General features: G+C 46.1%; 1 protein-coding gene across 5 annotated transcripts in view; it reads left to right on the top strand.

Moving 5' to 3' along the window:
• Positions 1-15,728, top strand: part of Slc35d4 (solute carrier family 35 member D4) — a 145,129-nt gene extending 129,401 nt beyond the window's left edge. For 4 of the 5 annotated variants that reach the window (XR_013045971.1, XM_076554737.1, XM_006989464.4 and 1 more), the window contains one exon: positions 12,674-15,728. Coding sequence is in view for 4 of the 5 variants with exons in the window: in XM_076554737.1 (XP_076410852.1) it covers positions 12,674-12,734 (61 nt within the window). In the remaining variant the exon portion in view is untranslated. The other variant, XM_076554738.1, reaches the window with a different exon arrangement.
• Positions 15,729-16,501: the final 773 nt, after the last annotated feature.

Here is a 16,501-nt window from a genome sequence, read left to right as displayed (position 1 = left end):
TGGAGCATAGGTAAATGGCATGTTACAGAGATCATTCCAAAAGGTGCCCTATCCTGAAGAAACTGAATCTAATACTTAATATGTTATAGCTAAGATAGAAGATTGTAACTGTTAAGTCTTCAATCCCATCAAAGACCTGGGAAGGAATATAATAATACCTGAGAAAAGGGAGAAGGATGCAAGCAACTTTTGGGAGTCTTGAAAGAATAGACAGAGACAGCTGGCAGCCTGGACAGTCACCTAATGTTTCCCAGCATTGTTGGTGCATTCAAATTGGCTACAGGCCTAGAGTATCTCACAGACCATTTTCAGAAGCGGGAATTCTGAAAGACCACCTTACTCTGTCTTGGCAGAGTTCAGTAGTCACTTTTCCTTGTGTCCCACTTATCCAGAAAGGAGAGCATTATATGGCACCCAATGTGGGGCAAGAGTTTCCACCTAAAACCTGAAAAAGCTTAAAAAAAAAAGATTCTAAAACAGAGCTAAAAACAGTTGTCTCTCCCAAGTTATATAGAAATGGGTTAATTTAAGATGTAAGATCTAGCTAGCAAGAAGCCTGAGCCATTAGGCCTTACAATTTTAATTAATATAAGCCTCTGTGTGTTTATTTGGGTCTGAGTGGCTGTGGGCCTGGGTGGGACTGGAGAAAACTCCAGCTACATTTGGCTGATAATTCTCTTCGACAATTTAATTCTTTGTCCACTTTTAGAGTATTAGCCAAATTTTGTAGTCCTTCTTTGAGTATTCCCATGATACCCAGTAAGTTGGAAATACTTATCTTATATCCTAAGTAATTAATAGAATCTCCTCTTTGTATTTTTTCAGGAGCAATTTGCAGTCCCCAGTGAGGCAAAACTTTTTTTACTTCTTCAAACATTCTTTCTAATATGTCTAACTTTGGATCAGCCAATAAGATATATATTATAGATATAGCGATAGATAGATAGATAGATAGATAGATAGATAGATAGATAGATAGATAGATAGATAGATAATGGATTGTGGAAACTTCACATGAATTATCTCCAATGTTTTTTGCACAAAATATTGGCACAGGGTAGGGCTGTTTAACATTCCCTGTGGGAGGACCTTCCATTGCTATCTCTTGACTGGCTGGGAATTATTATAATTAGGTACTGTGAAGGCAAATTTTTCTCGACCCACTCTATCATTTTCTTGTAAGGGTATGGTAAAGAAACAGTCTTTTAAGTCAATAACTATTACAGGCCATTCTTTGGGTAGCAGAGAGGACAAGGGCATCCCAGTCTGTAGGGAGCCCATAGGCTGAATTACTTTATTAATAGCTCTCAGATCTGTCAGCATTCTCCAATTACCAGACTTTCTTTAAAATAACAAATACAGGAGAATTCCAAGGGCCGGTAGATTCTTCAATGTGTTGAGCATTTAACTGCTCTTGAACCAGCTGTTCTAAAGCTTGTAGCTTCTCTTTTGTCAAAGGCCATTGTCTAGCCCAGACAGGTCTGTTAGTTAGCCATTTTAAAGGTAAGGCAGTTGGTATTTCTGAGAGTTCAGCAGCGGTTGTGCGCTGTTTATGTACAGCCTGAATGATTGGTGACTTTTTTATAGCATGTTATGATATTATTCCTAGAAACATGCATTGATCTGTGTTCCTTTTCTGAGAGTGTAGGAATTTTAATCTGGGTATTCCACTGTTGTAGCAGATCTCAACCCCAAAGATTCACTGCTACATTTGCTACATATGGCTTCAGCCTTCCTCACTGTCCTTCTGGTTCTGTGCATTCAACTTATCTTGAACTCTGTTTTATCTGAGATAGGGTTCCAATCTCTAGAAATTGGACATCTACCTCTTGACAAGGCCAATTCCGAAGCCATGATTTTGGTGTAATTATAGTCACATCCGCACCTGTGTCTACCAGGCCCTCCAGAACAATGCCATTAATTTGAATTCTAAGCATTGGTCTTTGTTCATTTATGGAAGTCTGCCAAAATTTTCATTTTATTGTGTTCCTTGGAACTTTTGATTCTCTATCAGAGCTGTTCTATCATCCAGTGCAGTATCCTTCTTTACATTAGACATTGGTTTATTCAACTGTCCTGGAGAGGAATTTCCTCTACAGTGGCTGGAAATGTTTGGACCACGTTCAATTTGGGGGCATGCAAGAATCCCCCTGAGGCATTTCCCACCAGTAAAGGGTTGCCTTGTATATCTATTATTGATCTGCATTCATTGGTACAATGTTGGCCTTTGCCACATCTTCTACATAATTCAGAAGGTTGGGGTCTCCTGTTTGGGTTATTCCTAGAAGATGTATTACTTCTAGGAGCACCCCATGTACAGTTTTTACTTAAATGACCTGGTGTATACCACATTTAAAACATTTGGTACCCCAGGGCCTTCTTTCACCTCTGAGAATTGCCTCTTCTATCTAAGCCTCATTATTATAGTTAAGAGACTCAACACTGTTAGTATACCAAATCCATTCTTCCAAAGGCGCTGATCTGACCTGTAATGGTGTAAATATTCTTTTGCATTCTGTATTAGCATTGTTAAATGCCAATGACTCAGTTAATATTTGTCTTAATTCTTTATCTGACACAGCTTTCATTATAGCTGTGGTCAGCCTTTGTAAAAAATCAGTGAAAGGTTCTTGTGGTTCCTTAAATATCTTTGTGTATAACTCAGTTGGCTTTCCTGGTTCTGGGATTTTCCCCCCCAAGCCTTTAGAGCTGCTGTATGGCATAGGGATGTTGTATGCTTATCATAAAGTGCCTTGTACATTCCTATCAGCAAAACAGCCCTCACCAAAAATTTGATCTTGGTGGATTTCAAAACCTCTGAAGTTACCTTGTTGCTCTAAATTTCTTGCCTTTTCTCTCAAACAGCTTTTGAATGCTGGCTATATTCTAGAACAGCTGAAATTAACTGATTCTAGTCATCTGGAATGATTCGATGTGAGGTAGAACATGAATTTAACGTCTGTCTTACATATATTGAGTGTATGCCATATGTAACTATCACTTCCTTTATATTTTTTAAAATCTCTCATTGAAATCTGTTGTAATATATATTCCACATATGGCTCAGGGTGTCTATCATCTGCTGGCCTCTCATGGGTGATGACAGCATAGGCCATTGTCTGAGAGCTATCTGGAGATGTTATGACCTTTATGGTCTGACCCTTCTGCTTATTAGGTCCCTTGTTATCTTTACTGAGAGTTTCTTCCAGAGTTTGCAGATGAGCACCTAGGGTCTGTTCTAGGGAGTGAGCCTCCTCTCTTGCAAGGGACGCCAGATTTCTCATGGAATCATGCAACCTTTTGTGTTCTTCTCAAACACATGATTCCATAGACCTTATTTTATCAGTTAATGATAATCTTTCTTCCTTATAAAGTGTCTGAGTAGTGACAACTTCCCTCTGGAGAGTTATTGTTCTATCCATTAAGTATTCATGTTTATTATCAATAAAATCAAATCTGGCTATACATTTATTATTAATGGACTGAAGTTCTTGTAATAAGTTAGCAGATTCCAAACTAAGTAGCCTATTTTGTAAATTTTTATTAGTATTTGTAAATCCTGGTTAGCAGATTCCAGAGAAAGAATCTTTTTATGTAAGCCTTCATTTCTATCTTTTAAAGCCTGTGTCAGTTCCAATAATGATTCATCTTTTTATTATTGTTAAACCAATATTTGAATGCTGTGTGAATTATTATGGTAAATGCCAAAATGGTACAGGCCAGATATGCCTTAGGAAGGTCATATATTTCCAGGAAAATGCCATTCATCGTACAGGTAGAAAAGTTTTTAAATTCTTGTGAAGTAAAGTTTTTGGCCATAATATAAGAGTTACTCAAAATTTGTTAGTCAGTTTCAAGGTGTAAAAGTATCAAGTTCTCTTACCTGAAATGAAACACTGGCTTGCTTGTATTACCATCCTTGCGATGGTTTTTGGGGGTGTAGTAGCGCTTTTCAGCCAGCAGGTGTCGCTGGTGTAGCACTAAAGAAGGTCCCACTGAAGCTTTGGCTGGTGGCAGCTGCAGGTGGAAGCGGAGTATCCCGTGTGCATGTGTGGAGGAGCTGCGGGCTGCAGCAGCAAGGCAGCTGCAGCTCTTCCTGCGTCTCCCCGGAGCTTCAGGGCCTGGCTTGGCTTTCGTGACCTGCTTGGCCCTTCCACACCCTTCACTCAGCCAGGAAGCTGGCACGTGGGGTTGAGTGGCCTGAGCTCTGGGCGCAGAGAGCTCCAGGTGGCAAGGATGACGGCCGGCAGCTGCGGCTCCGAGCCCCTCTCCGGCTCTGCACCCTCAGGGAGCTGCACCCTCGGGGAGCTGGCGGTGGGGGAGGGGGCGGCATTGGCGTCTATTTTAACCAGGCAGCCTCTGAGCAGCTTCCAAGAGAGACAGTGAGATGTTGGAAGCCATGGGCTCAGGCCGGAGCGGGTGGGAGCCGGCCGCCGGGAGGGGGGCTCTCGCCCGTCTGGGGGCTAAGCTTGCCAGGGGAACTGGGGCCAGACTCAGCCGCTCCCTTGCGTGGGAATGGAACCAGCCTGGCCGCAGAGGAGCTCCCTGGCTATGTGGGACCTGGCTGGCAGGAGGAGGGAAGGGAAGGGAGAGGTGGTCATGGCCTGAACAGGTAAGCACTTGGTCCCCAGGAGGGGCAGGAATTTTAAAAGAGGGAAGTGTGGGAAGCGTGCCACAGCAGCCACAGAGGAGGCTGAGGGCGGAGGCCACCAAGGCATTTGGAGTTTGTAGGAAATGTTAGATTATTTTTAATATTTCATCTTCTTATTTATTATTTTATTTTACATCCTGATCGCAGTTTCCCCTCCCTCCTCTCTTCTTGTTCCCACCCCGCCCCACCCACCTCCCCTCTACCCACCCCATCCACTCCTCCTCCATCTCCTGTTCAGAAAGGGCAGGCCTCCCATGGGCGTCAACAAAGCATGGCCCATCAAGTTGAGGCAGAACCAAGCTCCTCCCCCTGCATCAAGGCTGGTCGAGGGAACTCAGCATGGGGAAATGGGTTCCCAAAAGCCAGTTTAAATGCCAAGGACAGGTCCTGACCCCACTGCAAGGAGCCACAGGCAGAGGGCCTAGGTCGGTCCCATTAGGGCTCCCCAGCTGCCGGTCTGGGGTCCATGAGCTCCCACTAGTCTAGGTCGGCTGTCTCTGGCTTCCCCATCATGATCTTGGCCCCCCTTGTTCATATAATCCCTCCTCCCTCTCCTCAACTGGACTCCCAGAGCTCAGCCCAGCGGTTGGCTGTGGATCTCTGCACCTGTTTCCATCAGTTACCGGATGAAGTCTCTCTGATGACAATTAGGGTAGTCACCAATCTGATTACAGGAGATGGCCAGTTCAGACACTTCACTATTAGGAGTCTTAGCTGGGTCACACTTGTGGGTTCCTTGGAGTTTCCCTGGTACCAGGTTTCTCTCTGACCCTGAAATGCACCCCCATCAAGGCGTCTTCCATTACTGTCCCCTCTGTCCTGCCCCAAGGAGTGTTAGATTTTAAATACTATAGCTATGATTCTGTTGGTTATAATATTTGCTGAGTGTCGTCAGGTGTGATGGCGCACATCTTTAATCCCAGCACTTGGGAGGCATCGAGAAAGAGCTATCAATCTGTCAGTCCTGTCCGTATCCAGGCCGGGTCTCTGTGAGTTTGAGGCCAGCCTGGTCTACAGAGTGCGTTCCAGGACAGCCAGAATTACATAGTGAGACTCTGTCTCAAAAAAAAAAAAAAAAGGTTTTACTGAGTGCTGTATGCAGCACATGGGGAAGCTATCAAAGAAGCGTGAGCTAGTATCTAATTCTCAATGAATATTCAAGGGGAGACAAAGCCAGAAAGGTATTTGATGGGATGGACAGGATGGTAGTTATTGGATGTGTTGTGATGTGAAGACTAAAGTGACAGAGGACGGGCGTGCTCAGACGCAGAAGTGAGCCTTCAGCTGACTTGACCTTGACTTGACCTTGAGCTGGCCCTGATGCTAGTGGGAAGGGCTTAGCTAGGCAGTGGGCGAGGAGACAGGACTAGAGAGCTGATGATGAAATACCAGGATTGAGAATGGCTCCAGGCCACACAGCTGACCTCACGCTTGCTCACATGCCTCAGAACTGTCAAAGGAGGAAGACAGGCCTTTGTGTGTGTGCTATGGAAGTGTGTGTGTAGTATGTATTGATGGGTATGTTTTGTATGCATGTGTGTCCACACCCATGTGTGTGTGTAGTATGTATTGATGGGTGTGTTTTGTATGTATGTGTGTCCACACCCATGTGTGTGTGTAGTATGTATTGATGGGTGTGTTTTGTATGTATGTGTGTCCACACCCATGTGTGTGTGTAGTATGTATTGATGGGTGTGTTTTGTATGTATATGTGTCCACACCCATGTGTGTATGTAGTATGTAGATGGGTGTGTTTTGTTTGTATGTATGTGTGTCCACACCCATGTGTGTATGTAGTATGTAGATGGATGTGTTTTGTTTGTATGTATGTATGTCCACACCCATGTGTGTATGTAGTATGTAGATGGGTGTGTTTTGTTTGTATGTATGTGTGTCCACACCCATGTGTGTATGTAGTATGTAGATGGGTGTGTTTTGTATGTATGTGTGTCCACACCCATGTGTGTATGTAGTATGTAGATGGGTGTGTTTTGTATGCATGTGTGTCCACACCCATGTGTGTGTGTAGTATGTAGATGGGTGTGTTTTGTATGTATGTGTGTCCACACCCATGTGTGTGTGTAGTATGTAGATTGGTGTGTTCTGTATGTATGTGTGTCCACACCCATGTGTGTATGTAGTATGTATTGATGGGTGTGTTTTGTATGTATGTGTGTCCACACCCATGTGTGTATGTAGTATGTAGATGGGTGTGTTTTGTATGTATGTATGTATGTCCACATCCATGTGTGTATGTAGTATGTAGATGGGTGTGTTTTGTATGTATGTGTGTCCACACCCATGTGTGTGTGTAGTATGTAGATGGGTGTGTTTTGTATATATGTGTGTCCATACCCATTTGTGTGTGTAGTATGTATTGATGGGTGTGTTTTGTATGTATGTATGTCCACACCCATGTGTGTGTGTAGTATGTATTGATGGGTGTGTTCTGTATGTATGTGTCCACACCCATGTGTGTATGTAGTATGTAGATGGGTGTGTTTTGTATGTATGTATGTCCACACCCATGTGTGTGTGTAGTATGTAGATGGTTGTGTTCTGTATGTATGTGTGTCCACACCCATGTGTGTATGTAGTATGTAGATGGGTGTGTTTTGTATGTATGTGTGTCCACACCCATGTGTGTGTCCCAGCATTTATGTGATGGTCAGAGACAACTTCAGGAGTTGGGTCTCTCCTTCTACAGTGAGCCCTAGGGCTTGAACTCGGGTCCTCCGGCTTAGGAACAGCACCTTTACTCACTGAGCCATCTCGCTAGCCCCAAATTTCTGTGTCCTACCCTGAGGCATTAAGTGATTTCCCCAGGGTTTTATAGACATGAGGAGATCAAATGGGAATTCAAGCCCAGGCCTCGGTGTGTCCAAAGCCCCGAAACTTCCAGAACTAACGTGAGCACAGGCAAAGCCTTGCCAGCAGGTATAGGTCAGTGTGAAGGTTAAAGGCCGAGCGGGAGACACAGGGAGACCGGCTTCAATGTTTATCTTTCTGCTGCACGGTGCTAGCCTACATTCTTGACAGAATGTTCCTTTCTTACACGCATGCCTTCATATTTTGTATAGAACTTCAAAATGAACCAAAGAAACCCAGGTGTTGAATTGAGCAAGAGAAACCAGAGCGAGACTGCTGTCTGGCGTGAGGAAATGCTAGCAACGCAGTGGTTGTCTGGAAGGAACTCTGCTCCAGACTGCTTCACATCCGTGGAGCTGAGGTTAGGCCCTGGACAAAGTGGGAACAGAGGCCATTTGGACCCGAATCAGGGAGCGGCATGTATGTCTATTGCAAAATGAACCTTGGCTTTGAAAATTCCTGAGTTTTTAGAACTCTTGAAGTTAGGGATGGTTTTTCAGCCTCAAAGAATTTTCCAGCCACAAAATGAACAACCAGAGTTGTGTCAATCTGTAATTCCAACTTTTGCCTCTCACCTAGGTGGTTGCTCCATACGCTGTATGAGTTCAAGCATGGCCAAGTGCCAGACCAGCTCTCAGGTTCCAGATGGGAGTGGCTGGTCTTTGTCCCCTGGGAATTTAAACTAATCAGAAATCACAAAAGGCAGAGGTTGTAGGTCTTGGAATTTTTTAAAAAAATATTTTAGACCTATTGTATTTTCCTGTACAATTACTGTTTCTTATGTTTTGATTGATTTTCAAATTTTAAATTAGTCAGCAGCCTTTAGAAATTAGGTGATTTCCTCCTACAAATCCAGATTTCCATACTCCTTTGAAAATGGTGGCCTGCTGTGAGTTTGTGTTGGGCCTCTGCCCACGCGTGGAAGCAGCTGTTGGAGTGACCTGGGAAGTGCTCCCTGAGGAGCGTGGTCAGAGCCACGCCTGAACTGGCTTACCTGTTCTCCTGGGAGGACAGCGTCTTAGCTGGTAAATTAGGCCATGTAAGGTAGGGTTTCTAGGTTGGCAAGACGGCTTAGTGATCAAGATATCTGTCTCTAAACCCAGTGGTCTGAGCTTGATCCAACTGCCACCAATTGTCCCTGACATTCACACATGTGCATGCATGCACTCATACTCGCAGATACAAAAAATAGATATGCAAATGTAAAAAAATAAAAATATATTTTTCCCTCTTGGTACTCTTGGTATTTGGAGCCAAATTATTCTTGGTTGTGGGGTACCATCCTGTGCCTTGTTGGATGCCAAGGAGCAAACCTGATCTCTACCCCACTGGATGCTGGTAGCATCTTGCATTTGTAATGCAAAATGTCTTGAAGGCTTTGGACAGCGTTCCCTGGAGACAGACAGAATTGCCAGTCTCACGGTTCCTGCAAATGAACAGAAAGAACGTTATCTGACTTTTCAACAAGATCCTAAGGAACTTGCTCATCTCCTGATTTCTTCCGAGGATTCCATGACAATCTTTACCATTGCCCATCATTCACTGGGCCTGCCAGCCATCCATCACAGGCTGCCAGTCATCCATCACAGGCTGCCATCCATCCATCACAGGCTGCCAGCCATCCATCACAGGCTGCCAGCCATCCATCACAGGCTGCCAGCCATCCATCACAGGCTGCCAGCCATGACAGTCTCTGACTTTATCCCAGTACAGACCTCATGAACATCAAGGATCTTTAGAAAATGATTGTAAAGAGCTGACTATGACATTCTGCACAAAAATCCCAACACTTGGGAGGCTGAGGCAGGAAGATTATAAATTGAAAATAGCTCAGGATACTTATTGAGACCCAAAGCAAAGAAAAAGATTTTCAGCTAGGTGGTGGCACATGAATTTAATCCCAGCACTCCAGAGGCAGAGGCAGGCGGATCTCTGAGTTCGAGCCCAGCCTGGTCTATGGAGTGAGTTCCAGGACAGCTGGGGCTATACAGAGAAACCCTGTCTAAAAAGAAAAATAAAAAGAATTTCAGTTATCTTTGAATCAAGAAATCCTCTCCCTCTGGTTTTAGGGCCCCTTCCTGGAGACTACTCAAGCTTGGTGAACAGAAAATGAATTCAGGAGCCGGGGGAAATGTCCTAATATTCCCTAGATCCCTTTAGGACTACAGTGAATGAAACATATCAATTCCCTGTTTGAATTAAATGTTGGCATCTCATTTTAAACGGTATTATTCAGGGCTAGGGATGTAGTCCAATTGGTAGAGTGCCTGCCTAAGCTTATGCAAAACCCTGGGTTCCATTCCCAGGAGCACATTAAAATGGGTGTGGTATGATCTTGCCTGTGTAGTGACTTTAAGTTTGGGCTACATAAGATACTGTCAAAAAATAAATAAAGATAAAGTAATTTCCATTATCTTTTGTGAACTTCATTCTGCAGGAGAATGAGATGTTAGGGAGAGACATTTTAGTGGGGTAGAAGGGAGTAAAAACCAAGTAGTCAGAATATAGATGGGAGATGGGGAACACATTTAACAATTAATCTGGTCATTCATTGTATATATAGTGTGTGTGTGTGTGTGTGTGTGTGTGTGTGTGTGTGTGTGTGTGTGTGCTGGGTCTGCATCCGAGGAAAAATGTTGAGTTCAGTAGGAATTAGCATCCACAATAATAGATGTAGGGCGAGACGAGGCCTTTGATCCCCACAGGGGAAAAGGCTGGAGAGGCTCTGAAATAACGCTCCGGAATAGACACCTGGAATGGGTGTTTCTGGCCATGTGTGCTCTGCAGCCTCGCGGTTTATGCCTTCACCCTGTGAAGTGTGTTCATTTCGGGAACGGTGGGATTACAAGGTTTGCAAACAGTTCACTCAAGCTTTGACTTAAATAGTTCTAATGCTGCTAAGACTCCGGGACCCTGTGTGAGCTGCTCCTGCTGGTTCAAAAACAACATCAAAGGCCACCTCTTGGCTCTCTTCACAGTAAACGAAACAAGGTTTGTTTTCATTTTACCATTCACTAAGCTCCTTGGGCGCTTCATAAAGTCTCCGCCAAAGGGATGAATGCGACGTTATTAGGCTCGGGCATTGTTCCCGGGCTGTGGGAGAACACTGGCGGAGGGCCAGCGCTGCCCTGGTCTGTTCCGGTGATTAAGGAGGATTGGTGAGAAGTGTTTAAAATGAAATTGTCCCACAAGCAGAGCTCTGTGCAGCTTCCCTCTCTGGTTGCTGTGTTTGTGTGCCTGCCCAGGGACATGAGGTAACGTGTGTTCTTGAATGGGAAGAACAGCAGAACCACTTCAGATGAAGAAACGGCTTCCAAGGAGAGCTCATGGGGCAAAGAAGGGCTTCCTGCCCCCTCATTCTTTACCACAGAGAACAGGTGACAGAGTCTCTCCAGCTCCCACACCAGACAAGAGCCAAGCAAGCTCCCATCTCCACACACAGGTGTTTCTAGGTATGGTCTTTTGACACCTGGATCGTGACGGATCACTAAAGCCGTCCTATGGCAGTGATCGCAAAAGTCCTCATAGTTGTGCATGGTTCCTAAGACACCAATTCCAGCTACACTTCTGTGAGTTAAATAGAAGTGATTGATTCTCACTATTTATGATGGTGTCTGCAGGAAAGAGGGACATATATTCCCACATCTTCCTCATCTACTCCATCTCTGCCATTCACCTCGTAGAGAGACAACCCCATGCTCATAGCTCTGTGCCTGGCTCCTTGGCCAGCTAACCCAGAGCGAGAGGGATTTTCCTGGCTCTGATGTGGTACAGGAGTAGCTTGACTTTTTTTTCTCTTGCCTTGCAGAGCAGACTCATTGAGAGGTACAACTTCTGGGGCAATGTGAGAAGGTGCCATGTCTTGTCAGTCCTTAGAGCTAACTCAGTGTCTCTCCCAAGAAGGTCCATAGAGACTGAGTTCAGTGATGTAGCCATAGCTGCTCACCTGTGCAACAAGATACGTCCCTCACTAGATGTCTTCAGCAGATGGGTGGCCAGAATAACTGTCACTGAGGCAGGGATTGCCGCTCGAGGAGCTCATGAGGCCAGGGAAGAGCCATGTGTTATTGGTAGTGCGTTGTAGGCCAAGCACGGGGGTGGGTGGCTTCAGATGTTATCTCCAGGCCTTGTACGCACTGTGAGGTATGCTCAGCTCCCATGGACCAGGCAGGGAAGCGAAGGCTAAATAAATCTGAGCTCGTGTCTGTGTGAGTCTGAGTCTATTACTTGTACATCCTCATCCATAGTTCATTCTTGTACTAAAAGTGCAAGGTGGTACAGATTCCCTGTATGTAGATGTCAGAATGACCCATACAGGTTTTCACTGTGAAGGGAATGTGTGTGCTTCATATATTCAGCACCCCAGACACGTTAGAAATAGAAAGGCACCACGGTGAGTGTATGTGTGCATAAGAGAGCTGGGGTCTTGGGCGTATAGAGGGGAAGGGGAGAAAGAAAACGTAACTGAAGGTTGGCAGGCACCCCGAAAAAGCCTTCACTGACAGGGACCCACCACCATAATCCCTTGGCAGTGGCCCAGCCCTGTCCCCAGAAGAGCAGCAGACACCAGACTGTCTACCAAGAAGTTTAAAATAGAAGAGGGAGAGACCTTTGCATGTATTGAATTTTAGGCATGTTAAATATTCCCTCTTCTCCCGCCTGCAGTTCTAGAATGTCTTGGTTTCCAAATCACCGGCTTCATCTCTTTCTGCGCTGGTGGGAAGTTCATGATTCCCACTTATATGTTTACCTGTAACTGTTCTAAGTTCAGAAGCCACGCCCTTCCTGATGTAGGGTTGCGAGTGTCTTCATGATTTCATATCCCACAATCCCCTTTAGCCAGAAGCACCCAGGGGATCACGGGAAGCCCTTCCTCCTTGCTTCCTCCTCTCATGGTTTTCTTCAGAGTGTTGACTGGTCAGGATAAGTGGGATACACATCCTTCCTCAGGGCGGCCTCCCAGACCCCTGACCCGCACCCTGTAGCTGATGCTTTTTCCCTTAAGTGGCACGAGGTTTCTGGGCTGTACCCGGAGCCAGGCTTGCCTGGGCTGGTGGTCGTGGGGTATATCACTCTTCCTTGCTGTTTATGGGTGCCAGGCAACTTTGGTAGGCCACAGAGTTAGGACCACTGACCATGTGCTACTGTTTGCAGCTTCCTGCTTGGTGGACTTGGCGAGGCCCTGCTGGTTTTCTCAGAGCGGAGGAGTTCCTGATGAAGATGGGCAGGAAAAGCAAACACACACCTTGCTGCTGGAGCAGAACACAGCACTCTGGCCTCCCTCTTGAGAGACAGAGAAGGAACACACTACAGAGAGACCAAGCTGAACTCAGTGTTTGCTGATGATCCAAACACCCCGCTTTCTCATTGCTTGGGGGAGGGTTCCCCAGGGGCCCCATGCTGGACCATCTCCACTCTGCTGCACCCAGTTCTGCAGTCAGGAAGCAGAGGATCCTAACGGGCTGGCTGCCTCCTCTGGACGGACCGTAGCCTCCCGCACTAAGTCCGCCTTCCACCCGACACCAGTTGCGGTCACAGTCCCATGCAGCCTTGTTGCATTTTTCTCATGTCGTTTTGTGTCTTTACATCTTGGAGTTTCTTCTGTTCTTTGATTTTTCTGGTTTACCTGGAGCCCACACCACCCACAGAAAACAAGACTTGTATGCTCCTGAGGGCCATGTAGGGCAGGGCAGGTGTGGGGGCTGAGCCGGGGTTCTGGACCAAGTGAGACACCAGGAAAAACCTCTAGACTGTTCTGAGTGGAGGCCTTTTGACTGATGTTGATTTATTTCCAGCTTCTAAATTTTTCTTGGTTCTTGTGAATTTGTCAGGATGTGTTGAATTCTGTAGACTCGTGACCACCATTAGGTTAAGCTGGTGACTAACCAATTACCTGAAGCCTTTTAAGTACTAGGTGGGTCTTAAACACCTCACCTGCTCTGCCTCCTGAGTGCCGAGACTTCAGGCAATTCTTGAATACATGGAATGGCTTCACATCTCAGACGAGGTCTCAAGGCACTGAACCTGGGTTTTCTCTCTCACACCAGATGAAATGATTGGAGCGAAGCCCACACCTTACCACCAGAGAAGAAACTACACAAACAGTCGCTAAAGGAAGTCATGTTTCAGTGTAGATATTTCTTCTCACTGATTTTACAAATACTTGATTCTGGCAAGTGCCACAGGGTTTTGGTCATACTGAGGTCACTTCACCAGCCCTGAAGTATAGGAGAACTGTGTCATTGTTAGAGACCCTTGGGGCTCTGGGAACTTGCCCAGGCTCAGTCCGAGGAAGGATAAAGTCAGCTCCATTATCGCTGAATGTTTTCTCCAACTTGTTGGAAAACAAAGAAAATGAAACAATAGAATAGATTTATGTATTAAGAATGTGAGGATCTTTAGCTCATGTCTTTTTCTGGCCTCTGCTTATCATTTAAGGTAAAAATGTTCCAAGACTTAATGCTTATATAGTTTGCAATTCACTTTCTTAGAGTATTTTTTAGGTTGTTTGTTCTATTATTTTATATGTACTGTGCACCATGTGTATGCCTGGTCCCTGTGGAGGTCAGAAGAGGGCATCAGATCCACAAAAACTGGAGTTACAGACAGCTGTGAGCTGCCATGTGGGTGCTGGGAAGTGAACTCATGTACTCTGCAAGAGTAACAAATGCTTTAACCACTGAGCCAACTCTCCAGCCCTGCAACTTGCTTTTAAAAAGCATTTTTATTTTGAATTACGTGTATGTTTGTAAGTATGTGCACAGTGGGTGCCCCAAGGAGGCCAGAAGGGAATATTGGATGCCCTGGAGAAGGAGTTAGAGGAGGTTGTGAGCTGCCTGAGTGGGTGCTGGTGAGTCTTGCCGGAGACAGACTCCGGACCTCTGCAAGAGGATGCTCTTACCTGCCGAGTGTGGCTCCCCGGTCTAGAACCCACTTTTGTTCTTCATCTAGTGTAGCAACTAGTGAGTATGTAGTAATTAATGTCCTGTGAGAGAGAACCTGGGTTTAGCATTTTTCTTTTTAATTCCCACAAACTTCTCTACTGCTACCCCTCCTCCAAATGTCATCCTGTGTCTATCCTGCCAAATGTCATTTAAGCGGATGGCGAGTCCTCAGCTCCAACCACACAGCGCTCAACCCAGCCCCATCTCTAGCTGGGTTTCTTAATTCTTGGGTGTTTTCGTACTGTGATGATAGGGTGAGACAGAGGAGCGGTTGCTCCTTCAATACACCGACCTGTGTCCCCCAGCTCCATGACCTGTGTCCCCCAGCTCCATGACCTGTGTCCCCCAGCCCCATGACCTGTGTCCCCCAGCCCCATGACCTGTGTCCTCCAGCTCCATGACCTGTGTCCCCCAGCTCCATGACCTGTGTCCCCCAGCTCCATGACCTGTGTCCCCCAGCTCCATGGCCTGTGTCCCCCAGCTCCATGGCCTGTGTCCCCCAGCTCCATGGCCTGTGTCCCCCAGCTCCATGACCTGTGTCCCCCAGCTTCCATGACCTGTGTCCCCCAGCTCCATGACCTGTGTCCCCCAGCTCCAGCTCCATGACCTGTGTCCCCCAGCCCCATGACCTGCGTCCCCCGGCCCCATGACCTGTGTCCCCCAGCCCCATGGCCTGTGTCCCTCAGCCTCCATGACCTGTGTCCCCCAGCTCCATGGCCTGTGTCTCTCAGCTTCTATGACCTGTGTCCCCCAGCTCCATCTGTGTTCTGGGCTTTGCTCTCTAAGGTATAGCTGCCATCTTTATGCCCCCATTCTCATGCTCAGCTCTGGATGTTCAGGGGACCCCGGGATGAGGCAGGGGCTCCCCTGCCTCTGCAGCACCCCTAGGTCTCTGCTGTGAGACTCTCCGGCCCAGGGCTCCGAGGTATGCACAGCCCTCCTGCCATCATGCCTGTTTGGATCTCAGTGCTCAGCAGCTCCATCTCTCTGTTTTCTGAGGTCTGTTATGTAGCCCTGGCTGTCCTGCTGGGAGTGTACGCCAGGCTAACCTTGAGCTAGCCTGCCTCTGCCTCTGTCGTGCTGGAAATAAAGGGGCACACTACCACACCTGACTCCAGCTCCATGTCAAAACCAGGGTGGATTTTTTTTAATTGCACAAATAAAGAATATGCATTCTTTTGAGAGAGGCAAGGTTCCATGTGATTGTGTATTAAACTATACTACTTTCGCTATAAAGAAAAATAAACCATTTATTTTCTCAGTAATTTGCCTGTTTTTCCTTGTTTCAGCCTAACAGGGGAGAACTGTCGAAAGGGTTGATGGTGTCCCTGGGAGTTCTCAGGGTTGCTGCTGCTGCTGCTACAACAGGGTCTCCTATTGTAGCCCAGGCTGGCCCTGAAGCCAAGCCTATCTTCTTGTCTCAGACTCCTGGATGCAAATGACTTGCTCCAGCACAGGCCCCTTCCACCCTTTTTGGGACCTCTTGGCCGACTCTAGTGAAGCCCACAGTGTCTTCTAGGCCCGGGCTGTTCTGTTCCTGCTGGGCACATGCAGCAATGAAAGAGTCAATCACTGTTGGCCAGATGCACATTCGCTCTAAGTATGGGGACATACTGACTTAGTCTTTTTAATATAAAAGTGTAAAATAGGCTGAGCATGGTGGTACACACATTTAATCCAAGCATTTGGGAGGCAGAGGCAGGTGGATCTCTGTGAGTTTAAGGCCAACCTGGTCCACATAGCTCCAGGGATACACAGTAGGACCCTATGTCCAGGAAAAAAAAAAAAATAAAGGTAACTCAACTAAAAAAATTGTGTAGTGAATATATGTTAAAATACATTAATTATCAAATAATATAAAATTAGTGAATGTGAAACACATACCCTCAGTATAAATCTATTTTTACCTTTTAAAATGTTGCCACTATAAAACTCAGTTTGCAGACATGGGGCACGTTTTATCTCTTGGTCACCTTGAATTCAGAGCTGTGGTTGGCTGCAGCTGCTGGGGCGACCAGCCCACCCACACTGCCAAAGG

The sequence above is a fragment of the Peromyscus maniculatus genome, chromosome 19 (assembly GCF_049852395.1).
Source record: "Peromyscus maniculatus bairdii isolate BWxNUB_F1_BW_parent chromosome 19, HU_Pman_BW_mat_3.1, whole genome shotgun sequence".
NCBI lineage: Eukaryota > Metazoa > Chordata > Mammalia > Rodentia > Cricetidae > Peromyscus > Peromyscus maniculatus.
The sequence above is the reverse complement of the archived record's forward strand: the minus strand, read 5'-3'. Positions and strand labels throughout refer to the sequence as shown.